The sequence below is a fragment of the Elephas maximus genome, chromosome 1, assembly GCF_024166365.1.
Source record: "Elephas maximus indicus isolate mEleMax1 chromosome 1, mEleMax1 primary haplotype, whole genome shotgun sequence".
Taxonomy (NCBI): Eukaryota; Metazoa; Chordata; class Mammalia; order Proboscidea; family Elephantidae; genus Elephas; species Elephas maximus.
The window spans coordinates 42,991,823-43,018,871 of NC_064819.1; the positions used below are offsets into that span (position 1 = coordinate 42,991,823).

The window sequence follows — 27,049 nt, forward strand, 5'->3', positions numbered from 1 at the left end:
ACAGCAAAAATGACTTTTGTAACAGAGCTCTCCTGTCCGTAAATATCTAGTCTTCAAGAGATGTTACCTGTGAGGGCTGAGGTCCTTTTGCTTGTGACAGGTGCTGTGTCCTTCAGGCTGGAGTGCGACCATACCTTTTCTTTAGCCTGTGGGTACACAAAGAGCAACTGAGGTCACACAGTGCATCAGGGTTACTCAGTCTCAGCTCCATTGACATTGGGGGCTGGATAATTCTCTTTGCGGGGGGGGGGGGGGCTGTCCTGTGCATTGTAAGATGCTGAGCACCATCCCTGGCCTTTACTCACTAGATGTCAGTACCTTCCCCCCCCTAGTTGTGACAACCAAAAGTGTCTCCAGAGATTGCCAAATGTTCCCTGGGGGTAAACCTGTCTGCCTTTGAGAACCATTATATTACATGATTCAAATACAAAATTTAACAGTAATTTAGAGGGCAAGACAGTCTGAATTAATGATAATCTTCATAGCCTACAGTATTTGGAAGCAAATGTATTCACTACTTCCAAAGAGATTCTGTAAAACTCTGGCATTGTTTGTGGAAGAAAGTCCATCTTAATGCATAGATGAAAGGATATTGATAATTTGTGTGCTACCCTTGACTTCTGCTTATATTGTCTTGATACCATTTATACATAAATCAAATAGAAATGAGAGGATATACGTGGATGTGCTCTGTAAACCAGAAAGTAGGAGACTAGAGTATGCTTTCATACACAGGAGCGCTTCCATTGCTTAGAACCAGATGGCTACTTTCCTAAGTGGATAAACATTCTGCTCAAAATCCTGGCTACTCTCAACTACTTTCGCAAATCCTTTCAAAGTACCAGGTAAAAGGTAAACATTAGCCCAATCCCCCCAAATTATCACAAATCCTGAAGTTATCTACTCTGAGTAAGTGAAATTGTATGGATGCCCAACGAATCAGTCTTTTTTTTTTTTTCTTTTTCCTTCTAACAGAAAGAATCGCCTTCAGGAGATTTGCAGGCAAGTAACACAGTGTCAGTGCAGAGCAGCAATATCAAGACAAATTGCAAATAACTTTTCAACAATGTTCGGAACAGTTTCATTTTTCAGATGGGATTTTAAAACACAGAGGCATGTTTGGTGAATCTGCGGAAACACCAAGAGTAGAGATTAGAGCCTTGGATTTTATAGTTTTCTTTTTAAGAGAACAAGCACTTCCCCTGTGGGAAAATGTTCTTCAGCTCCTCAGGTAAAGTCCAACCACCCTGCACTTCTCCAGCACTCAGCATACACCCCTCAGTAGCCATTGCAACATCATTGAGTTTTTTTTTTTTCCTGTCATTTTGCCACAAGATTGTAAGGTCCTAAACGGAGCCCTGGTGGTGCAGTGGTTAAGAACTCAGGCTACTAACCAAAAAAGGTTGGCAGTTTGAATCCACCAGCCGCTTCTTGGAAACGCTACAGAGCAGTTCTACTCTGTCCTATAGGGTCGCTATGAGTTAGAATCGACTCGATGGCAACTGGTTTTTGGTTTAATGAACAAATGGCTTGGGTCAGGCACACCTTAGCCCTCAAAATGACCCCTTTGTTTTTTAACACTTTAAAGAGTTCTTTTGCAGTAGATTTACCTAATGCAATACATCGTTTCATTTCTTGACTGGTGCTTCCATGGATTTTGATTGTGGATCCAAGTCAAATGAAATCCTTGACAACTTCAATATTTTCTCTGTTTATCATGATGTTGCTTATTGACCAAGTTGTGAGGATTTTTGTTTTCTTTAAGTTGAGGTGTAATCCATACTGAAGGCTGTTGTCTTTGATCTTCATTAGTAAGTGCTTCAAGTTCTCTTCACTTTCAGCAAGCAAAGTTGTGTCATTCACATATCACATATAGTTCAGTTTCTGGGATTATTCCCTCAGCATACAGACTGAATAAGTATGGTGAAAGGATACAACCCTGACATACACCTTTTCTGATTTTAAACCACTCATTACCCCCTTTTGTTCTGTTCAAATGACTGCCTCTTGGCCTGTGTACAGGTTCCGCTTAAGCAGAATTAAGTGTTCTGGAATTCTCATTCTTCGTAATGTTATCCATAATTTGCTATGATCCACACAATTGAATGCCTTTGCATAGTCAATAAAACACAGGTAAACATCTTTCTGGCATTCTCTGCTTTCAGCAGAGATCCACCTGACATCAGCAATGATATCCCCTGTTCTATGTCCTCTTCTGAATCCAGCTTGAATTTCTGGCAGTTCCCTGTCAATGTACTGCTACAACTGTTTTTTAATTCCCTTCAGTTAAATTTTATTTGCATGTGATATTAATGATATTTTTCAATAATTTCCATACTACTTTGGATCACTTTTCTTTGTGATGGGCACAAATATGGATCTCTTCCAGGTAATTTATTCAGGTAGCTGTCTTCCAGATTTCTTGGCATAGACCAATAAGTGCTTCCAGTGTTACATCCATTTGTTGAAGCATCTTAATTGGTATTCTGCCAATTCCTGGAGCCTTGTCTTTTGCCAATGACTTCAGTACAGCTTGTACTTCTTCCATCAGTACCTTTGAGGTTAAGGCGCTCCTGACCCAGACCATGTTATTTTCAGATGCATGTGAAAGCTGGACAATGAATAACACAGAAGAAAAATCAATGCCTTTGAATTATGGTGTTGGCAAAGGATAGGAACTGCCAGAAGAATGAAAAAATCTGTCTTGGAAGAAGTACAGCCATGATGCTCTCTAGAAATGAGAATGACAAGACTTAATCTCACTTATTTTAGACATGTTATCAGGAGGGACCAATACCTGGAGAAGGACATCATGCTTGATAAGGTAGAGGGTCAGCAAAACGGGGAAGACCCTTTACTAGACTGACACAGTGTTTATAACAATGGGCACAGGACTGCGCAATGTTTTGTTCTGTTATACATAAGGTTTCTCTGAGTCAAAACCGCATCAATGGTACCTAACAACAACAACAATGGACAAATGGAGGCCCTGGGTGGTGCAAACTGTTAATGTGCTCAGCTGCTAATGGAAGGGTTGGCAGTTCAATTCCACCCAGAAGTACCTTGGAAAAAATCCTGGTAATCTACTTTTGAAAAATCAGTCATTGAAAACCCCATGGAGCACAATTCTATTCTGGCCCACATGGGGGTGCTGTGAGTACTGATCAACTCCATGGCAACTGTTTTTGTTCTTTTGTTTGTTTGTTAAATGGACAAAAAGACTGGCTTATTCTTGAATCCTGGCATTTAGCCCACAGGCTAGCACATAGTGATGACGGTGATGATGATGATGGTGATGACGGTGATGGCAGCTAACATGTATTAAGCCTGACTGTTTGCCAGGCAGTATTCTAAGCACGTTACATTATTAACTCAGTTGCTCCTCATAGCAACCCCTTGGGGTAGAAACTATTAACCCCATTTTATAAGTGAAGTTGGCTAATTTCCCAAGGTTATACAGCTTGGATATGGCAGGGCTGGCATTCTAATTCCACCGTCTACTTCAGTCTGTGCTCTTAGGCACTACATTTTCCTGTTACTCTGAAAAAAAAAAAAAGGAATAGAAGGATTTCGGCCAAGTTACATTGTTAAAATTTATTGAATATTTACTACATAGTCGGCACCCCAGTAGATAAGAAAAAAGATTAGGACAGAAGGACAGAAAACAAATTAGCAGAATGAAGAAATAGATATTTATTGTCAAAAGATTGGAATTAACATGAAAGAGAGGAACAATAAGTCCAGTCTTAAAACCATATACCCAAATTAGTTAACTAAGTTCAAAAACACTTTTTATGAAATGTCGTGTTTAAGATATTTTAGAACTTTGTCTTTCGCTGCTTCCCTTTCCAAGTGAAAACCCCTGGTGGGTAGGAATTGTGCCTCTAGGTTTATTTTGTATGGCATGAATACTGTGGCAAAAGCATATGGTGTACATTGTCAAGGCCAGTCAATCAAAGTGTTTGGTTGTAAGAATCCTTGGATGCTGAGGAAGCAGCGTTAGTCTAAGGCCAGTGAAGCATCCACAGCGGAACGCCCACAGGCTGTGAATGCCGTCCTGGGGTCCAGCAGTCCTACTGCACCGGCCAGCAGAGCTGTCAGTCCTGAGGGATATCAGAACCAGCTTCCAGATGAGGATGGTTTTTCTTTTCCAATTATACCACATATGTTTTATCATTTAAAGAGTGTAAGGAGGCATTTAGGCATTGCTACAGGCTATCATATTTTTATTTTCCTATATAATACTGACATCTAGAGGCATTTTGAGCTGGAGAGTTTTCAAAAAAACAGAGGTGGTATTTCTCCTTTTCTGTTTGCTGACAGCAACTGTATAAACTTCAAAACGAAGCACGTTCGCTTAGTATTTCCAAGTTATGTGTAGAAGTTGCTAAAATAAGAAGCAAACAGATTGCTGTTTGGATGAGCCTTGTTTGTTGTCCAAAACTGAAGCAGTTTTCTACTGATCAGAGCCACTAGAACCAATGTTGTTAAGTATGATGTTCCTGAAAGGATTCCAATCCTCGTTCCCTGTTAATAGAAAACATGCCGCGGGCTCTGCCCCTCAGCCCAGTTCACGGTGATGGCTGAGAAGGCAGAAGGGTCTCATTTTATTCAAATCCATTCACTTAATAAACATTTCATGTTTGTATATCCGTTCCTTTTGTAGCTATCTAACGGTTTCTCTTATAATAATGTATCAGTGGATTTGGAATGACACAGGGAAGACAGGTGACTTGGCCCAGATTCCCAAGTACCCAATTCACAGTTGTGCTCTGACCACTCTGTGGAGCTTTCTAGACTGGTCTCCTAGTGGAACGTGTGTACCCATGGAGTGTCCAAGGCAGCCTTTCAGGGTGCAGGAAGAAGATATTAGTGCTCTTATCCCTATTTTATTCCATTCCTTTGAAATTTATATCTTACATATGTTTCAAGATATATATTAATTAAACTGTATACACACATAATTTATACGTACTTATAATATATTAAAAAAGGTCCCCAAGTGGCACAAATGGTTTGCATTCAACTACTAACCTAAAGGTTAGCAGTTTGAACCTACCCAGTGGCTCCACAGAAGAAAGGCCTGGCAATCTGCTTCTGTAAAGATTAAAAAAATACAGCCAAGAAAATCCTATGGAGCAGGTCTGCTCTGTAACACTTGCAGTTGCCATGAGTCAGGATTGACTTAATAGCCATGTGTTTTGGTTTTATAACATATTAAATATTATTTATAAAAATAAACACTGTTTTTATAACATTAAATATTATTTATTAAAATAAATATTATTTATTAAAATAAATATACATGTATTGGTTGTCAGTGTGTATAATTTATAAATAATAAATATGTTGAGGGTGTATTCATTTTTTTTTCTGATAGCAGTGCAAAATCAAAATAGTTTAAAGATCATTCACTATTCAATTGTTCAAATGCCTACTTGACTATTTAAGGCAGTTGTAAGCACTGTATATTCCTGTCTCTGTTTGCAGCTTCACTTATTGCCATAGAATTAGGACTTTAACAAGAGGGCAGCATAAACCCACAGTGTGTGCCCAGCCACTGGAAATGAGCTCACCCTGGCCCTATAGCACAAGCCTTTCCCAGGTCACTAAAAGCCTTCCACTCTTCCTGAAAGTGGCGGAGTAACCTAAAGGGAAAGTCAGTCAGTTGGACAACTTTGCCTAGTCCCTCTTTCATTACCATTCAATAACAAGTAATGTAAAAGATCGATCCTAACACGAATTTAACTTTGTTGCTGCTCATCTGACCCCTACAAAGCTGTGCCAGTTTTCTGCATTGTTGTGCTGCTGGTGGTCAGGTCTATGCTCCCAGTGGAGTGTAGGTCCCCTCTTGAGCTTCGTATCCCCAGCACAGCACGGGGCACAGGGCTCCCCAAAGGCTTGATGAACAAAGGTGCCAGTGAAGGAAGAAGCCTGTGCTTCTGAAATGGTGCGTCCGTTGTGAGAACGTTCCTTCATAAGGCAGAACCACTGGAGGAGCCGGACCATCCTGGCATCATCCACCCAGGACACGTCAGTAAAAATCTTCCACTTTTCCTGAAAGTGATAGAATAACCTAAAAGGGAATTCACTCAATTGGACGACTTTGCCTAGTCTCTCATTCCCATTGAGTAACAATTACTGTCACGGTTCTCATATCTTTGCATCACTTCATTGAATATCCACAGCCCTGCAGTTTGGGGTTAGAGCTGCCACAGCGAATGATTTGTTTAACATCACATATGGGACGCAACTAGACTATGTTGTTTTTGTTGTTAGTTGCCATCGAGCTGGCTCTGACTCACAGTAACCCATGTACAACAGAATGAAATATTGCCAGCCCTGTGCCATCTTCACAGCAGTTGGCATGCTTGAGTCCATTTTGGGGGCCACTGTGTAATTTGAGTGCCCACCAACCTAGGGGGCTCATCTCCCAGCACCATACTGGACAATGTTCTGTTGTGATCCATAGGATTTTCATTGGCTAATTTTTGGAAGTAGATTGCCAGACCTTTCTTCCTAGTCTGTCTCAGTCTAGAAGCTCCACTGAAACCTGTCCACCAGAGCTGACCCTGCTGGTATTTGAGATACTGGTAGCATAGCTTCCAGCATCACAGCAACATGCAAGCCTCCACAGTACAACAAACTGACAGATGGGTGATGGAACTATGTGCCCTGAACTAAATGTTTTTCAAGTTATTGCTTAAGGCTGAAAAGATCAATGCTTTTTAGTAATTTTAACCTAATGCTTAGAAATATAAAAACAAAATTATAACATTTGGTAATGACTCTTAAACTTGGATTAGACTCCTAAGAAAGAAGAGAAAAAAATAAACCCTAAAAGAATACAAAGAGAGGACTTTCGGAAGAAATATTAAAACTCCATTTCCTTGCTTGAACATAAAAGAATTTTAGAAATCATTCTGTAAAGTCATCCTTAGTGCACACTCATATTCCTTGTGTGTGAAGTGAGTAGACAGCCCAAAGTCCTAGCAGATAGAAGGAATTCTCGCAAAGCGTGGCCTGTTTGTGGCCTGTGGGGACCAGCCTGGTGTAAAGCAGGACAGCATCTGGCTGACCAGCTCAGGAAGGGAACGTGTTACCCTTGACCTCAGAACTCAGTAAGTGGATCCTCCCCAGGCTGCTGAGGGAATGAGAGTGATCGCACGCTCACCTGAGAAAATAACGCTGCCAGGAAAATTAAAGCCTTTGGTACATCCACAATGACATGAACAGTGCTTCGTTCAGAAGCCACATAAACACGGCTCTTCAAAAACACAGATTAAGAAAGGACCTGAAATTAAGGTGCTGATTCAGGAAAGTCTAATTGGACCAGCTGTCAGGTGAACTTGCATGGATAATTTTAATTCTATCCAATTATAATATGCAGTAAGCAGTACTATTTAATAATTAAAAAAGTGTACTATCACATGTAACAGCCCCTCTAGCAAGAAAAGACTGGACAGAACAAAGTGCTAGTTACATTTACTCTATTCACTTATTTTTTACTGGAAACTGCCTTTTCTTTCTTAATATGCTTTCAAGTTTGCTTATTCCAGTAACCCCCTCGTTATAGCAGAGACCATGGGGTGAAGTGTTTGATATTGAGGAAGTGTGGCAAGACCAAGGACGCTGATGGACTTTGGGTGCAGTAGAGGACAGAGATGTCTCAGAAGAAAGGCCTGGCAATTTACTTCCAAAAAAAGTAGCCATTAAAAATCCTGTGGACACATCTACCCCATCGCCACCAGAATTTAAGGTGAGGACCAAAGTTACAAACTATTAAAAAATGTTTGCTTTCCCTTATTTTTATGTCCTGCCTATCCTTATCAATTTGAAGGAAAACAGATAAAATTGACTTTGAACAAATTAAAACGTTTCACCTAAATATTTGGGCACATTGGTTCTTGTGCCCAACAGCATACCCAATGGATGAACTTAACTAAAACATCTTAAAAATGATTCATACTTTTCTATTTCCTCCCCATTACCACCTTGCCTGTCTTCCCTAAACAGAAAATACCGGAACTTCTGACTCATTGCCATTCTTTTAATCCACTAAAAGTACCAAAACGACTTAACGTGGCCTTTGAGGCCCTGCCTGGTGGCCCTCACCTCTCTGTCCAGCCTCAGCTTGCCCAAACTCTCTTTTTCTCTAACACAGTGTTTCTCAAGCCTGGCTCCATGCTAATACCGCCCAAGGCACTTCTGGAAAATGCTGATGTCTGGGCCCAGCCTGGGGAGAAGCCCGGACACTGGTATTTTCTTTAATGCTCCCTCAGCGGATCTAATGTGCTGGGAGGCCTGGACCCTCCGCCCCATCAGCCGCAGTCACTCTGGCCTTTTCTCAGGCCTCCACTCACCCACGCTCCGCTAGCCCCAGGTCTGAATGGCAGTGATAACAACGGAGACCAAGTGTTTCTCTTAATCCCTGATTCCTCCCACCGTTCAGCAAGTGCCCTTGATCCTTTCCGGCCTGGATTATCTACCAAGCCACTGCCTCTTCCTCATCGCCCACCCAGGGGCACATATGGGGAAATGAGCTTAAGGGCAGACCACCTTGGAGACCACAAAACCTCCCCTCAGAAAATTACCTGTGAGACATCCAGGGGTGCAAGCCAATGAGGCAGCCAATGTGCACACTATGTCTCATAGCCCTCAGCCCGAAACCTTCCTGACTTGCTTCTTGGCCAAAATTCAATAATGGAAAGTGACTTAATTCTCACTAAAACGGAAGGAGCCGGGATAAAGTTGAGAAACGCTACTATACGAGTTGTTGTGGAATCAACTCCAACTCTCAGAGGCCCCATGTGCCAGAACAGAGCTGTGCTCCACAGGGTTTTCAGTGGCTGATTTTTCGGAAGTAGACCTTTCTTCCAAGGTGCCTCTGGGTTAGCAGCTGAGCATGTTAGCCGTTTTCACCACCCAGGGACTCCGTACAGGGCACAGAATTGTGTATAGCACTTTACACAAAAATATATCTGAGAAGAACTAGATGGTGCCACTACCGACTCTCTGACAGGGATCATAATAGAGGGCCTCAGACAGAGCAGAAGAAAAGTGTAGAACAAAATTCAAATTCACAATAAAAGACCAGACTTACTGGTCTGACAAAGACTGGAAGGACCCCTGACACTATGGCCTCCGAACACCCTGCTAACTCAGAACTGAATCCATCCCCGAAGTTCACCTTTCAGTCAAAGATTAGACAGCCCTATAAAACAAACAATAGCACATGTGAGGAATGTTCAATCAACTATAGGAGACCAAACGGGCAACACCTGCCAAAAGAGAGAGACAAGAAGACAGGAAAGGGCAGGAAAACTAGATGAACGGACACAGGGAACCCGGGGGGGAGGCAGAAAGGGGGAGAGTGCTGACACATGGCAGGGCCTGCAACCAATGTCACAAAACAATTTGCGTCTAAAATTTTTGAATTAAAAACTAATTTGTGCTGTAAACTTTTACCTAACACACACTAAAATTTTTAAAAATGTAAAAATCAAAACAAATATATGTTTGTTGTTGTTAGATGCCGTTGAGTAGGTTCTGACTCATAGTGACCCAATAGGACAGAGTAGAACTGCCCCATAGGGTTTCTAAGGAGCAGCTGGTGCATTTGAACTGCTGACTTTTTGGTTAGCAGCCAAGCTCTTAACCACTACGCCACCAGGGCTCCATATATATATATATATATATATATATATATGAAAGACGTAATCATGGAATGTGTTTGCCACCCCCAGGGTTCAGGGTTCTGTAACCAGAAAAGCCCTTGAGCATTTCAAAATCTATGTGATAAGGTTGCAAAGACACTGCAATGGTGCATATGTGTGTGTGTGTTTGTGTGTGTGTGTTTGTGTGTGTGTGTTAATACCAATTTCAAAAGCAGGTATAAATGGAATTATTTTTGTTCATTTGATTAAAATGAGTCTATTATACTATACAAGAGTAAACCTTGGAATGTTTTTACATGAAGTTTACAGCATTTTTTCATCACCTAATAAAATGCTTTGATTTCTTCCCGCCTCAGACAGTTTTATAAAGCATTCATTTCACAGAATGTTCTTGGTATGCTTTTTAATTTTTATTTCAGGTTCACGTTTATCACCCCATCTCCTGTCTCCTGGTCCAAGCTTAAGCAGCCAAGCTGCAGTCCATCTCTCCTCACCGGCGAGCTCAGGGAGGCAGGTAGGCCCGCAGGGGTCACGGAGCACAGCCTTTCCCATGTGGGGCCAGGTATGGTCCCGTGGGCTGTAAGGGACCTCTTGAGAGCTGAGCTCTAGACTCGCTGATTTCCTCTCTGATCTTGGGCAAAATATTTAACCTCCTAATAGTTTACCTTTCCACATCTTCCCCTGAACAGGAAATTCTACACACATATGACAAAGCAAAGTAGCTTTAAAAAGCTAGCTCTGAAAAGCAGTAAGAGGCTGCAAAGGTCTTAAAAAGTCTCTGAATTTGGAATATGTAAGACAAACCCTGTAGATATAAAACCATCAGTTATTTATATCCCCAAACATTTCGTTGTCTAGTCGCTTCTCCTTGAGGTGGGTCCATGGGCCAGCAGCATCGACATCCCCTGGGAGCCTGTTAGATATGCAGGTTCAGCCCCTCCGCACAGCCCAGCCATGAGCATCTGCATGTAACCAATCCCAGGGGACTCCTGTGCACACTGTATTCAAGAAACATGGGCCTAGATAACATCCGTGCTGACTTGGTATGAAGAAACATTTCATAATAATACTTGCGTCAGTTTGCTGTACTGTGGTGGTTTGTGTGTTGTGACAATGCTGGAAGCTATGCTACTGGTATTTCAAATACCGACAGGGTCACCCATGGTGAACAGGTCTCAGTGGAGATCCCAGAATAAGACAGACTAGGAAGAAAGGCCTGGAAATTTGCTTCCAAAAATTAGCCAATGAAAACCCTATGGATCACAACAGAACTTTGTCTTGGTATGGTGCTGGAAGATGCGCCCCCTGGGTTGGAAGGCACTCAAAGCACACAGTGACCTCAACAATGGACTAGAGCATAGCAACAATCGTGAAGATGGTGCAGGACCAGACCACGCTTTCTTCTGTTGTACACGGGGCGCCATGAGTCAAGCCAATTTGCAATAGCTCTTTCCTTTGAAATGACTGCTTAAATTTCTTTGTACATCACCTAGCCCAACACTAAAATAAATGACTTTGCATTTTACCACTAAAGTCCTAGATAATATTCCTAAAGGCAAGTAAGTAGCCGGTTTAACTATAAGGTCCCTTCAGCTCTAAAGTTATATGACTCCGCATCACCTGTAAGAAAGCTTGGCACAGCTAATAAGCATGCTCAGAAGCTTTTGATGTGCGTGAAAGAGAACGTTTCTCTGGTGTGTTCCCAGATTCTTAAGTAAGAATGGGTGGAAAATCATAGAAAGAAATGATGTACTTGTTTGTTTGGCTGTGTACTCATTATTTGTCTATTTATTTATTTACCTGTTATTGTCTATTTAATTCTTCTCCATTTCTCAGTAGGCAAGGGCTTTGCTGCTGTGAAGTAATAAGGCTCTCCCCACTGCATTAGGCCCCGTCAACATAAAGCCAAACCAAACCTGTTGCCATTGAGTCTATTCAGACTCATAACAACTCTATAGGACAGAGTAGAACTGCCCCATAGAGTTTCCAAGGAGTGCCTGGTAGACTCAAACTGCCAACGTTTTGGTTAGCAGCTGTAGCTCTTAACCACTGCACCACCAGGGTTTCCACCAACAACATAAAAGGAGTTTTCAGTGGGACTTTATCAGTAAAGCCTCCCATTTTCCCCTTTCTACAAAGGGGAAGGAATGTGACAGGAATAGCCTTGGGGCTCTTCGAACTTCTTCTCAAGCATTGTTCTGCTGTAGCTATCAGTGAGGAGGTGAGAAGGGTTCTGAGCTTGTAAGATCCCCTCCCCAGTTGCATTTCAAATTCTTGGTTTCTACCAGCCATGGCAATGACCCCATTCTGCCTGTTTTCACAGGGAACTGTATCAGCTGATTTGAACAGGAATTACAATCTGTTGTTCTCTAAGGCAGGAGAGGCTGTTCAATGAACAGCAGCCAAAATCAAAACAAACGCAAAGAAGGTAGCAGTTTTTTGTGGTGCAAATCAGCTGTTTATTCCACATCTTGGCTGAAGGCAAAACAAGGAGAAATCCGCTTAAATCTAACATCACAGATTTAAATGAGATATTAGAAAGAAATGAAGGTAATGGTAGGAGTTTGCCTCACGATCCAGTGGACTATGAACACAACTCTTTTGGATTCCTGACTAATTGAACACAACATTTGAAAGGTTCAAAATAAGAAATAGAAAACTTCCCAAATCATGAAATGCATTTGAATTTGGAAAGACCTTAAAAGCATGTAAGCCCAATCAGTTCAACTGGAGTAGAGAAAATGAAATTCGACTTATTTACCCTAATTATAGGACATTTTAAATAACGTTTAAAATATTTCTACTAAAAGGGGTGGCTGTTGATTTTACTGGTGATTTTATCCCCAACATATTTATCTTTAAAAACGTTACAGGGCACAGTTGAGGACAGCCTTTCCGTCATTATTCTCTCATTAAACCCTTGCCCATCTCCACATCTTTCAAACGCACACATAGTTCTCAACATTGCATTTGTTATTATACTGCAGTTTTCTATGACGTTTAGAAGAAGTGGGCATATGTAGATTAATTTATGTTAGGTATCAGAACAAGCTTGGAGTCCTTAGGTGGCACAAACGGTTAAGTGCATGGCTGCTAACATCAAAGTTGGAGGTTCGAGCCCACCCAGAACTGCCTCAGAAAAAATCAGCCATTGAAGACCCTGTGGAACACAGTTCTACTCTGACACACATGGGGTTGCCATGAGTCGGAATCAACTCGAGGGCAACTGATTTGGTTTTTTGAGGTTATTGGTGTAAGCATAAGCATTAATTTTGTGTTTGGTGCCAGGTTACTCTACCGAGAGGTGCAGAGATAGGTCAATTTAACTCTAAAGTGAGTGTTTCTGTAGGAGGAAAAAATGCTCTCATATAAAACATCTACCTGTCTTAGTTATCTAGTGCTGCTATAACAGAAATACCACAAGTGGATGGCTTTAACAAACAGAAAGTTATTCTCTTACAGTTTAGGAGGCTAGAACTCTGAATTCAGGGCACCAGCTCCAGAGGAAGGTTATCTCTCTGTCGGCTCTATGGGAATGTCCTTTCATCAATCTTCCCATGGCCTAGAAGCTTTTCAGCACATAGACCCCAGGTCCAAAGGACAGGCTCACTCCCAGCTCTTCTTTCTTGGTGGCATGAGGTCTCTCTCTCTGCTTGCTTTTCTCTCCTTCTGTCTCTTGTAAGATAAAAGGTGATGCAGGCCACGCCCCAGGGAAACTCCCCTTCCATCAGATCAGGGCTGTGACCTGAGTAAGTGTGTTGCATTCCACCTTAATCTTTTTAAACATAATCTAACCTTGTCTCATTAACCACAGGCAGAGATTAGGATTTACAACACATAGGAAAATTCATCAAATCACAAAATGGAGGACAACCACACAATACCAGTAGTCATGGCTTAGCCAAGTTGACACATATTTTGGGGCAGCACAATTCAATCCACAACAACATCCTAATGGACAGGATGAAGAGAATTATATTATCACCTGCAGAAAATATCTAAACAGAGTCTGTAACCTTCAGAGAGAGCATGTGCACCGCCTTCCCTGCCTCCAGAGAGCCTACTTGGAGGCTCTGTAAGTGGAGAGGGGCAGGGCCATGCCACTGGAGAATTTCCATCAGAGCAAAACCACGCTGACTTGTGCTTCTACCTTCAAGGAGACTGTCTGCCAGCTAACCCAGCACAGCAATAAATAAACACCACAAGGAGGGGACAGCTGGCCTCAGCAGCAGAAGGGTACACTCACAGATGGCAAGTTCAACCATGGGTATTCCAAGAGCAGAATGGAAGTCTGTTTTCAGTTAGGAGTCACATATAAAATGCACCATCTATGTTTACTACATGCAGCTGCACCTTCCTCACATTTAACGAACTTTTTCTTTGTGAACGCTGACCTACACACAACGGGAACGACCTTAACTAAGTATCAGGAGCAAAATGCCTGTGTAAAACACCACTTGCTATCCCTCTGTGAACTGCGAGGTACTATATACTTCATACTCATGAGCTAAGCGATTTCATCAGCTTTCAAAAAATAAACCTAAACTATGAAATTAGAAATTGCTTAAAAATAGTAACTCTTTCCAATTATTCTGGTCATATCTCATTATTTTCATGTATTAATATTTAGGCAATAGTCTAAATATACTTGAATTTCACATGTAATGAGATCAGTTCAATTTGGCACTAACCATCACTGTAAAATTTCTCATTTCGATTTAATCAGATATATAGCAACATATTTTTCAAACCGATTTCATTATTGGTAGAACACATTTATACAAATATGTAATTTACTATAGTGACATCAGTCAAGTCTGACCATGAAAAGCTCTTTATATGCTATTACTTTGCTGTTGTTCATTTTTATTCAGATTGGCACCAACTTTTCCTACCTAATAGAGAAGGTAGGTTATTTAAAAATAGCTAAGTTCAGTCTCCAGGTAGATGTTACAAAAGTACTAAGTACATTTTACGAATTCTACTCTTTTAGTTAGTATAAGCTGAGAATTTTTCTTTACCAGAAGTTGTGACAATAATGAGAGATATCAAAGTCAAATGCAGCTTTTCTTTTCAATTTTAAAGTATTTTAACCAAATGAGGATTGAAATTTCTATGAAAATCCATATCCTATAAAAATCCTCAACTCAAAACCCTCAGACCTGTATTTTTTAAGTGATTAAATAACTGACTAGTTTATAATACAATATGAATATATATTTTAAATGAAATAGTATACCATTCATATGTATTTCATCTGTACCCGTATTTTTATTAAAATATTGCTCCCATCAATATTGATTTAACCAGATCCAAGTCAAAGTGTGTACATAACCTTTTCTCTCTAGGTAATCTCATATCTTTAATAAAATTTAAAAGTAGGAATTTTGATAGTAGTAATCACTACCTTATATCTAAACACATTTTTCCAAACAATGTTTTATTTTAATAATAATTGAAAATAACTTATCTTACTAAGTGTAAGTACAAATAATAACACCAGCTCCAAAACAGAAGTTGAGAAAGATTATAGCAAATCTATCATATACTAGTGCTTAGAAATAAGAAAACTACGTGCTTATGAGTAATATTTTTTGATGAAAACCCCATTTTTTAAAATTTGACTTTTAGCATTATATTTTGTTACATTCTCCCCCTAAGGCTTTGTGAATCATTTTCCAGAGGATACCAAAAAGCTGATCTTTGCTAAGCTTAGATAAGCAAATATCAGCTCTTTGTATTCTCTGAGAAATGATTCACAAAACCTTTGCCATACAACACAGCCTTCATTATCATGAATTTTTGCAATGAAAAAAAAAATCATGGTAACAAAGCAGAAGGAATTATTATCCAATCTCAAAAAAGCATATTTGCATTAACTTAAGTTACCATTAGTCCCAGGCAGCCCAGGAGGCAACTGGCTACTCCAACTATGCTTAGAGTATTCTGAGAATTCTGACAGCTCTCAACATCTCACAAGGTTCTTGTTCTGGTATGCCCAGGACAATATGTTCCAGTTCACTTAATCTTCTGGTGTGTTAATGTGTGCTCCAGCTCATAACTAAACATTCTGATCTCATCTCTACATAGTTTCTTTAACGTTGAAATCTTTATATTATAGAAAGGCCTGGGTTTGTCTTCTGGCTTCTATATCTCAGTGTATTTTCCTGCATAGCTCATATCCTTGAAAACACTGTCTGGTTTCTTTCTAAATGAGAAACTCTAATATAGCAATTTTTTTTAAATCTGAAAAGTCAAACCTCCTTTCTCAAACCAGGTACCTATCAGATTTTATATTGCCCCTTATTGCCTTAGACGAGCCTTTGACTTCTGCAGCTTGATAATACAAAATTGACTAGGGATGCCATAGAGCTTATCCTTTTATTTTTCGTAATTAGAAACTGATAGCAGTTTGAAATTTATTTCTGCTTTGGTCATTATAACACTTTACTAGTCTGATGGTCTCCTTGTCTGCTTGACATCTATGAACATTGAATGAAGAGTTATTCCTCTTGGACAACTTATCAACCCTTTCAACCAAACTATCCAGATGATTCCAAAATGTTATCTCTATTCTCATAACCTCAGTGGTTACTAGACCTTCACATTAGGTCATGCTGCAAGAATTTTAAACTCTACGTATCTAAAATATGACTCAACATCGTACACCTCAACTGGCTTGCCTTCCTGTTGTCCCAATTTCTGTCAGTAGTTTTACGATACTTCTGTCTGATTGGTGGATCTATCAATAAAGCATGGGATCCCACCTGAAGCAAGACAGAGCTGGATCTGTGCCTTGCAGTAGTCCTCATCCTCCCGTTGGCCATATATAACAAAGGAGGTTCACCCACCTTAGGATACAAGGCCACGACAGGCTCCAGTCAAAGTTTAGTCATGCAATGACACCAGGAATCTAGGAGGTCAGTAGAGCACAGCACATGGGAATCTAGGGAAACATTGCTCTGAATTCCAGCCAGTAGGACTAAATTTTGAAAGGCCTGCCCATGGTTAGTAGGGCCCTAGCTACCGAGCTCAGGTCCAAGGAGGGAGTCCAGGCTCTAGGACTGAGTCCAACAAGGGCTTAGTGTAGATTTAGTTCTTGTACATACAACCACATCTTGGAATGGGGACTGACAGAGCCTGGTCCTGATATCTGGGTCATATTTGGTAAATGGAGCACTCTGCTGTGGAGACCCAGGCCTAGGAGACTCATTATGAGACTCTGAGGTGCCAGCAAGGGTGAGCTGCACATCTGTGAAGCACAAAGCACCAAGATCAGCTTAGGCTTCATGCCATGGCTTGAGGTCCAGAAACGAGCCCAGTGTCCACACAGAGGCGATCCATCTCCCAATGACTCTGATAGGAAGAAGTTCCCAAAACGAAAGCTCCACTGTACCAGGAAGGGCAGAGAGGCCAAAGCTGCACAAGTGGTTCTGCTTCACACTGAGCCTGAGGGTTCAGAGATCACCGAGACTGGCCTGGGGAGGCTAAGGCACGAAGCGACCCTGGAAATGAGGTGGACCTTTCACTCAGAAGTCCCTGAAGTAAAGTTAAAATGCACATTATAGGGCCATGATTCCTAACCCTAGCAACACAATAGAATCACCTGGAGAGACCTTTCGAAAAATACTAATACTGGTGTCCTATCCCAGACCAAAATCCAAACCCAAACCCACTGCCGTCAAGTGGATTCAGACTCATAGCAACCCCATAGGGTTTCCAAGGCTTTAAATATCTACTCAAGCAGACGACCACATCTTTCTCCCTCGAAGTGGCTGATGATTTCAAACCACCAACCTTTCAGTCAGCAGGTGATCACTTTAACCACTGCTCCTACAGGACACGTGGTTACATTTAATATTTTTTATCGTAAGTATGGTTAATATTTTTTATCATAAGTGTGTCACATGCAATATTTGAGATACAATTATACTAAAAAATTCATTCATTGTTTATCTGAAATTCAATGTCAACTAGTGTCCTGTACATGGCAACCCTGTATGATTCTAATGTGCAGTCAAGGATTAAGAACAGTTGTCCTAGTATTAGCTGGCTAAGGTGCTGTTCCTAGAATCCACATGTAAAATGGCAGCGTCACACCTCGTCTAACTTCAGGGGCAGGAGTAAGAATCAAGATCAGGATCAGCCCAAAGCTGATTCCTATGAGGTGGAGGTCAAATATTCCTCCACTCCTCAGGCTTTGTACCAATTCTGACACCAGATGTCCCTACAACAGCACTCGCTGCTTGTCTGCTGGGTTTGATAATTCATTGTAATGGCTACACAGAACTCACAGAGCATACTCATGATTGAGTTTTATTAGGGAAATAACAAGTTGCAATTCAGGATCAGGAACAACCTGGAAGTAACACGAACAACTCAGGATACAGGTCTTTGATCACGACAGGTTCTTTTTGGTCATGCCTGTAGGCAGGCCCCTGCTACCCAGCCCCATTCAGGCCTGGCCTCTGTCCAGCTCAGGAAAGTGTTACAGCTTTTTAGCTCATGCCTAAGTATCCAGAGGTACCGCACTCAGCCAGGAAACCTCCTGCCCAAAGGCGCTCAGCTCTCTTGCTCCCTGGGTCAGCGAACCCACTGCAGCTATCTGCCAGTCCCATGCTGCTGCTGCCTCCAGTGTTACAGCAATCTGTCTCCTGGGTCTACGAGGTTCTCAGCATAGGGACCCTGGGTCCAAAGGATGCGCTCCACTCCCAACACTTCTTCTTGAGCCCCCATCCCCCACCTCTGGGATTGGCTCTTTTTAAGCCTAGCAGGATGACAAAACTAACCAATCCCCTTGGTGGGCCATGGTAACTTATTTGCATATCCCAGCCAATCCTACAAGAATTTTACACAGCTTGTTTACATAGTCTCAACCCCACAAGTGTTACATGCACCTTATTTGCATTATCAGACTGTCCAGTCCCCACAAGGGCTCCATGCACTTTATTTGCATATTCCCACCCAATCATTCCATGGAAGATACAAGGCCGTGGCTAGAAAGGTCACATAAAAGTGATTCATTGCACTGCATTGTGAAATTGTCTTAAGTGGAAAGTGAATTCTGAAGCCCTAGCCAAGTCTCCTCTTTCAGTTTTGGTTAACTAGGGTTTAATTCAATAAACTTTAATAATGTGTGTTGGGCATGCACTAGGATTTAAAGACAGAGAAATATTGTCCCTGCCCTCAAGGAACTAACAGTCCAGAGGTAGAGGAAAATAAGATTTTCTACACTTGAACATATATTTCATTAAAATAAGAAATCATTACTTTAAAAGAGTAAAATATTTAACTAATTAATAATTAGCCACACTGACATTTCTGTTTATAAGAGAATTTCACTAGGAGGAAGACTTAGAGAAATAAAACACCTCAATTTTTTTTTTTTTTTTTTTTTTTGTAGAGGTATGAAGAATACATTCTCAAAAATGAACAACTTTTTAATACTGGTCTAGAGCTCCCCTCACCTATAGGCTTTGTGGCACTGAAAGCCATTTCCAGCTTTTGATTATGTCTCACTCCTACAGGTTGCTTTCAGCTTTGGTGTCAGAAGCTCTCAAACGAGATGGTTCCTCAGGAGATTAAATCATACCAACCTTTAGTGTTCTTTAGAGCTGGTGTTGAAAATGTTGACCAGCATGAGACCTAGGGACAAAGGGGCTGTGTCATATCACAGATACTATAGTATCTTATAGTATCACAAATAATTGTCACCAATAATGCTCAAAGAATTGAAATTAGTGAGTTTTTCTTTTTCTAAATCAGAGTCATTTCAGGTTTAATCTTATAATCCTGTCTCTTTCCCTTCCTTGTGTGCAGTCATGTTTTCTTGAGTGGGGGCAACATTTAGACTTGCAGCCAGCATGGCTGGACTGCACACGACCACAAAAGACCCTGACGCGAGTCCTCCACGTGAGCCACCTGGAAAGCAGCTGGAGGGCCATGCTCCTGGCTTGAATCAGCGCCTTAACAAGCACTCATTGTGTATGTTCCTTCAGTAACCACAAGTTCACCCAGCTCTTCTGTTATCCAGTTTGCATGTCTCTGAATTTCACACAAGGACACGGGAAGAAACTTAATTGCGGAAATTAATTGCATTTTCCTCATTGGTTAATTTAGTAACCAGGGGTAATGCCTACCTTGGTAACCAATAGGCGCTTACCTTGCCTACCAGATCATCTGTAGCGAACAATGTCACTTCTTTGCTGTGGCGAAACCCATGTGACATTGTTCACTAGAGATTAGTAAGTAAGCATAAGTAAGCCCACGCTTACCTTGATTACTGTGTCATTCGCCCCTGTCAGGGATTTTAAATTTGAAAAGAGGCTTTGACTCTGTAGAATGGTGCTATAGGGTTGGGAGAGAGATAGATGCCAGCCATATCTAGGTGCAAATCTTTGATGTAGTGAAAAAATGTGGAATTGTTCACTACAGATGCTCTTGTAAGCATTGGATAATCTGCCTGTTAGTAACCCAGGAGAAAAGAGAGTAAGATTAGTTTAGCATGACATTCTCTTGATGAATGTAAATTAAAAAAATTTGTTTAGTGTTTTTTATGTAATAGTCTTTCCCTACATTCATCCCGGGAGGTTCTATATCCTAAATATTCTGAGTTGCCAGTTGCTTCCAAATTTTCACATTAAATTCCCTTGCCTACACAGTGGTTAAGAGCACAGTTGCTAACCAAAAGGTTGGCAGTTCAACACAACAGAGAACCCCAGAGGGAACAGGAGAGCATTGGGACACAGACTCCAAATTCTCAAAAAAAGACCAAAAAAAAAAAAAAATTTTTTTTTTTTTAATGGTCTGACTGAGACTAGAAGGACCCCAGAGGTCATAGTTCCCAGACATTCTGTTAGCCCAGGACAGGAACCATTCCCAAACCCAATTCTTCAGACAGGGATTGGACTGGACTATGGGATAGGAAATAATACTGGTGAAGAGTGAGCTTCTTGGATCAAGTAGACACATGAGACTATGCGGGCAGCTCCTGTCTGGAGGGGAGATGAGAGGGCAGAGGGGGTCAAAGCTGGCCGAATGGACACGAAAATAGAGGGTGGAGAGAAGTGTGCTGCCTCATTAGGGGGAGAGCAACTAGGAGTACATAGCAAGGTGTATATAAATTTTTATATGAAAGACTGACTTGATTTGTAAACTTTCGCTTAAAACACAACAACAAAAAAAAAGGGTTGGCTGTTCAAATCCACCAGTCACTCTTTGGAAACCCTATGGGGCAGTTCTACTCTGTCCTACAGGGTGGCTATAAGTGGAAATCAACTCAAAGGCAACAGGTTTTTATTTTTTTGTATGGCTCAGTAAAGATGAAATGGAAGAAAGATTCTTTACTTAATTTTCAAACATTATTTTAAAAAGACACAGAAAGGACATTTTCTGGTTATCTTGGGTGGGCTTTGCTGTGGGATGTCAGCCTCATGGGATGAACACTATTGCACAGCAACAAGATTTAACAAGGTGGTATTATCTGAGAAGCCACAGGGCAAAGATGCTTTGGCAGAGGATCAGAGACATGTATTTAATATGTAACATGATCTATTACTTAAATGTTTCAAGTGAAGTTAAAGTTGGGTGTTTGGGGTTAAATAAAAATAAGGCAAATTTAATTTAAATTTAAGGTAATACAAAGTAGGCTTTGAGGATTTCATTCCAAAAACAGCATATATGTGATAAACTTCTTTCACAGTAATTAAAGCTCCCTACTCTAATCATGATACCCTTGACGGAAGGTGTTTACATAAAGATGTAATAATATAAATAAAAGGCATACATTATGCAGATAGATATGTATTGGAGTTGGTCATCAGAAGTAGGTTTTTTTCTTACCTTTTAAAGCAAAAGAGGAACTGCCATTAACTGGCTTCTTTAAATAAACTATCACATTTTCCGGAAACCCTGATGGCATACTGGTTAAGAGCTACAGCTGCTCCAAAAGGTTGGCTGTTCGAATCCATCAGGTGTTCCTTGGAAGCCCTATGGGGTGGTTTTACTATGTCCTATAGGGTCGCTATGAGTCAGAATCAACCTGACGGCAATGGGTATATAATGGGTATCACATTTTCCTACTAATACTCTTCGTAATCTAAAACTCTAAAGCCCCAGCACCCACCTCCCTGTAACGGCAGCTTAGTCATGCTCTGTGGCCCCCCTGCAGCAGAGGTCCCTGAGCAGATGGGTGACCTCTGTGGGTAGAAGCCATGGGTCTAAACTGGCTCCCTCTGTCCCTCCGCGGCACCACCTGTTGAGTGCTGGACACTCAGGTCCTCCACTAGCACATTCCAGAAGATGGGCCGTTGATGGGTAGCCTGATGTGTTCTACCCAAGCCTGTATATCTACTTCAGGGCATTTTAAAAATCAGGTAAAAATCCAACAGTCATTCACAAAACATTGTCAGTGATATAAAATTTCAAGTTATCTCTGAGTTGAGCTATGCAGAGCAACAATAACAAACAAACAAAAAAAACAGCCATGTCATTAGACGAAGACATTCATGTTTTGAGGACTTGGTTTTAATGATCATGAAAGACACAAACAATGGTTTCTAAACTTAAGCTAAGTGGAATTAACCAAACCAAGTTTCTAATAGTTTTGAGGAGTACGAAGTAGTATTCTCTGAGGGTAAAAAGGTCCAGCTTAGATGTGCCAGTACTCACAGGGACAGGCACCTGCCTGGGGCTTCAGCACACCAAGGCTTTATGGAAAAAGGGCCAGACACATGATACTCTGCCACTGCTCAGCAGAGTAACTTGCTTCAAGCCATAAAAATCCTGAAGAAGATGGGGTATTCATATCCACAACATTTAAACACCTGGATGTAAACATCTAGGTCAAAGCCAGCTAGTGGTCTACAGTCAGGATACCTGTATTCTAGTCCCAGTCCTGCTGATCAACTGCATGTCCTTGAAGAAGGCATTTAGTACCTCAAAGACAGATTTTCTCTTTGCCAAACTGGTATACTTTCAACATGTTCCAAAGATTATTGTGAGCTTCAGATATAGTGGCAAAGGTGAAAGTGTCCTGGAAAATAGAAAGCAACATAAACACTACACTGATTAGTCTTTCATCAGGAAAGGATTTTCAGGTGTCTGTGGCAAACAGAGCAGCGCACTTAATCCTCTCTCTACTGCCAAGAGGGAAAGTTCTCCATGAAAGAGACTCCGTGTGAGGGGTGTCAGGTCTTTGTCACCACCACTGAAATATGAGGAGTGTCCGTGCCTGACCCTGGAGCTTGGAAAAGCACTCCCCCTTTAACAGATACCACAAAAACGCCACTGGTGTTATGTCAGAGGGTTCGCACATCAGGACGGGGCGTAATCCAGGGGAGCTCACTGAGTGCTCGCACAGGCAGGTGGTGCTGGGTTTCCCACCCTGGCTTCTAAAGGTCACATCCCATATTTAGGCCCTGAACTACCAGTCAGTGGAGAATCTGCCCTTTCTTATTCCTCTTCAAAACACGCACAACTCACAGCCACTCCCTCCCAAAGTCAGGCTGAGGGTGAAAAGTTTGTTGTTGTTAGTTGTCATTGATCTGTTCAGCATCATAGCAACACATACAAGTCTCCATTGACAGACGGGTGGTGGCTGCACTTGAGGTGCACTGGCTGGGAATCAAACCCAGGTCTCTTGCATGAAAGGGGAGAATTCTACCACCGAACCACATGCGAAAAGTACTGAAAGCTAATTCCATTTGTTTTGCTGCTTGGGAACGTTCTGAGGAGATAGTCCTCTGATCCGGACCCCTGTATGCAGAGAAAAGTGTGGTGTTAAGATCCCTCCTGAAGCACAAAAGGCCTGTGCAGTGGAGATTTTATCTAAAATGCTAAAGCGGGTAGAGCCCTGAAGAGAACCAAGTCAAAGCTCTCACTCACTTCTGAGAATCAACTAGTCCCACTTTGAATCGGGTCTGTAGGTGAGGATCAACATTACTCATGAGTATGCTCTTCCCAGGCTCACAGTGGCAGAAATCCTTGCTTTCTCCCTTTTAGAGAAAGGTGCATATTTGCACCATATGGAAAATGAAGGTGTTTTCCCTGCTAGAGAATGAGATGAATGTTTACACAGTAGAGTAACTCAGAACATGTGTGAAACCAAAGGCCCTTGGAAAATCCAAGATTTATGGAACCTTTTCTGCCCTGGTCCAGGAATCCATGGTTCATTATATCTCGCCACCTTTGAATTGTGGTGTTGGCAAAGAATATTGAATACACCATGGACTGCCAGAAGAACGAATAAATCTGTCTTGGAAGAAGTACAACCAGAATGCTCCTTAGAAGCAAGGATGGCGAGACTGCGTCTTACATACTTTGGACATGTTGTCAGGAGGGATCAGTCCCTGGAGAAGGACATCATGCTTGGCAAAGTACAGTGTCAGCGGAAAAGAGGAAGACCCTCAATGAGGTGGATTGACACAGTGGCTGCAACGATGGGCTCAAGCATAGCAACGATTGTAAGGATGGCTCAGGACCGGGCAGTGTTTCGTTCTGTTGTGCATAGGGTCGCTATGAGTTGGAACCGACTCGACGGCACCTAACAACAACCCAGGCTACCAAGTCAGCTGCCACTGTGGCTTCGAGAGCTTTCCCATTCTGGTCCCAGTTGGAACCACCCTCGCCTTTGTCTTAACCCCAGTAAAAGCTTCTTTGTAAAGGCAGAAGAATAACAGAAACCAAATGACTCTCAGTGAGCTCTGCTGACAAGCATCTTGGTTAAGATGTGTAATTATCTCTTTCCATACTTCATTTCCTATTCCACAAAGGATTGGAGGTTACTATCATGTGGCTAGAGCATTTTTTAAATTGGATTTGGGGTTAAGATTAAATGACCAACATCTTTATGGACACAAAATCAGTGGACTTTCCAAGGTATGACAGTTAATCAAAATATCATGAAACATCCCTTCTTTGATTTTTCACTTTCTGTAGGTTGAAAATAATTTCAGTTAGACCTATATGTCCTAACAAGGAGCAGAATGTGTTTACATGTGATCCTGCTTGAATAAATCCCTTAAATCGTATGCATATATGCAGGTATATGCATAAAATCTTCTGGAAGAAATGACAAGAAACTATTAAGAGTGTTTACTATGGTGAGAGATACTTGAGTTGGGGCCACAGAGTAATCTCACTTGATATTAGAGTTTTGTGTACAGTTTTAATTTATTACCACATGTGAGTAACTGTGTGTGTATGTGTGTAGATAGATGTGTGTGTAGATAGATAGATGTGTGTGTATAGATAGATAAATGCGTGTAGATAGATGACAGATAGATAGATGTGTGTGTGTGTATATAGATAGATACACATGTGTGTATAGATAGATAGACATGTGTGTATGGATAGATAGACGTGTGTGTAGATAGGTGGATGGATGGATGGATGGATGGATGGGTGGATGGGTGGATGGGTGGATGGGTGGATGGGTGGATGGGTGGATGGGTGGATGGGTGGATGGATGGATGTGTGTTTGTATAGATAGATACACATGTGTGTATAGATAGACGTGTGTGTGTGTGTACAGATAGATAAATGTGTGTGTAGATAGATAGGTAAGTAGGTAGATGTGTGTGTATAGATAGAAGTGTGTGTGTATAGATAGATGTGTGTGTATATTTATAGATACATACATACATAGACACACACTTACAACTTCAGTATGGATTACGGCTCAATATAAAGAAAACAAAAATCCTCACAACTGGGTCCGTAAGCAACATCACTATAAACAGAGAAAACATTGAAGTTGTCAAGGATTCATTTTACTTGGCTTCAGCAGCAGTCAAGAAATCAAAATATATATTGCATTGGGCAAATCTGCTGCAAAAGACCTCTTTAAAATGTTAAAAAAAAAAAAAAAGCAAAGATGTCTCTTTAAGGACTAAGGTGCGCTTGACCCAAACCACGGTGTTTTCAATGCCTTATATGCATGTGAGGACTGGACAATAAATAAGGAAGATCGAAGGAGAACTGATGCCTTTGAATTATGGGGTTGGCAGTACCATGGACTGCCAAAAGAACAAACAAATCTGTCTTGGAAGACATACAGCCAGAATGCTCCTTAGAAGCGAGGATGGCAAGACTTCATCTCTCTTACTTCGGGCATGTGATCAGGAGGGATCAGTCCCTGGAGAAGGACATCATGCTTGGTAAAGTAAAGGGTCTATGAAAAACAAGACCCTCAAGGAGATAGATTGAAATAGTGGTTGCAACAATGAGCTCAAGCACAGCAACAATTGTAAAGGTGGTCCAGGACCTGGCAGTGTTTCATTCTGTGGTACATAGGGTTGCTATGAGTCAGAACTGACTCGACAGTGCTTAACTACAACAACCCTAAAACAACATATATATATGTGTGTGTATCTATATATATACATACATATATACAGTACATACACATATATATACAGTATATATACTTACACCTATATATACAGTCATGGGTTGCTTAACGTCCATGATATGTTCTGTGAAATAGGAAATTACGTGATTCAGACATTGTGCAAACACCACACAGTCATGTGTTGCAAACACCCGATCGCATATCCTTGTGGTCCATAAAGTTATATGGGGAAATCAGTTGTGTGTTTACAGCATTTGCAACCTCAGCTTTGAAATAACAAATGCTATGCATGCAAATTGCGCACCTCTGTTGCTAAGCAATTATTTGTTGGCCTCCTGGCACCACAAAGTCCAAGAGTTGGCCACTGGGGAGGGCTGAGGTTGCAAACGCTGTAAACACACCATTTATTTCCTCATATAATCTTATGGGACCACAGACTTATGTGCAGTCAGATGTTGCCTGAACGGACATGATGTGGGCATGACTGTGTATGTGTGTGTGTGTGTGCGTGCGTGTGTGTGTGTATACACGTATGTGTGTGTATATATGTACAGATACATTCATTCATTCATGATAAAAGGGTGGGTATGCTCAGAAGAATAAGACAGAGGCCTGACTGAAAATTCTTTATAGTTACATATGTGTGCTGTAACTGGTTGGGAGTTTGGGCTCTGAACCAGATTACCAGGCTTCAAATCGTTACTTGGCCATTCCTTGCTGTGTAGCTTTCAGAAAGCTACTTACCTCCTGTACCTCAGTTTTCATCTATAAAATGAGGATAGTTACAGTTCTCACCTTACAGAGTTTTCACAAATATTATATGAATTAATATATGTAAATTACTTGTCACAGAGCCTGGCAGTAAGTGCCCAGTCAGTGTCTGATGTTACTGCAGTAAACATAGGAAGCAGGTGTTATGCCAGCACTGCTGGGCATTGCCCTTCCATCACCATTCCTCCTTCAGGCTGCAGGAAAAGTCGATATTGTGTCAGGAGCTCCAGCAACCATCTTAGGGCCATGA

At 41.3% G+C, this 27,049-nt stretch overlaps 1 protein-coding gene across 1 annotated transcript in view; it reads right to left on the reverse strand.

Moving 5' to 3' along the window:
* Positions 1 to 27,049, reverse strand: part of MYLK4 (myosin light chain kinase family member 4) — a 136,683-nt gene that overhangs the window by 37,624 nt on the left and 72,010 nt on the right. The window contains exon 3 of the mRNA XM_049882441.1: positions 68 to 146. Coding sequence (XP_049738398.1) covers positions 68 to 146 — 79 coding nt within the window. The remainder of the gene's footprint in view (positions 1 to 67; positions 147 to 27,049) is intronic.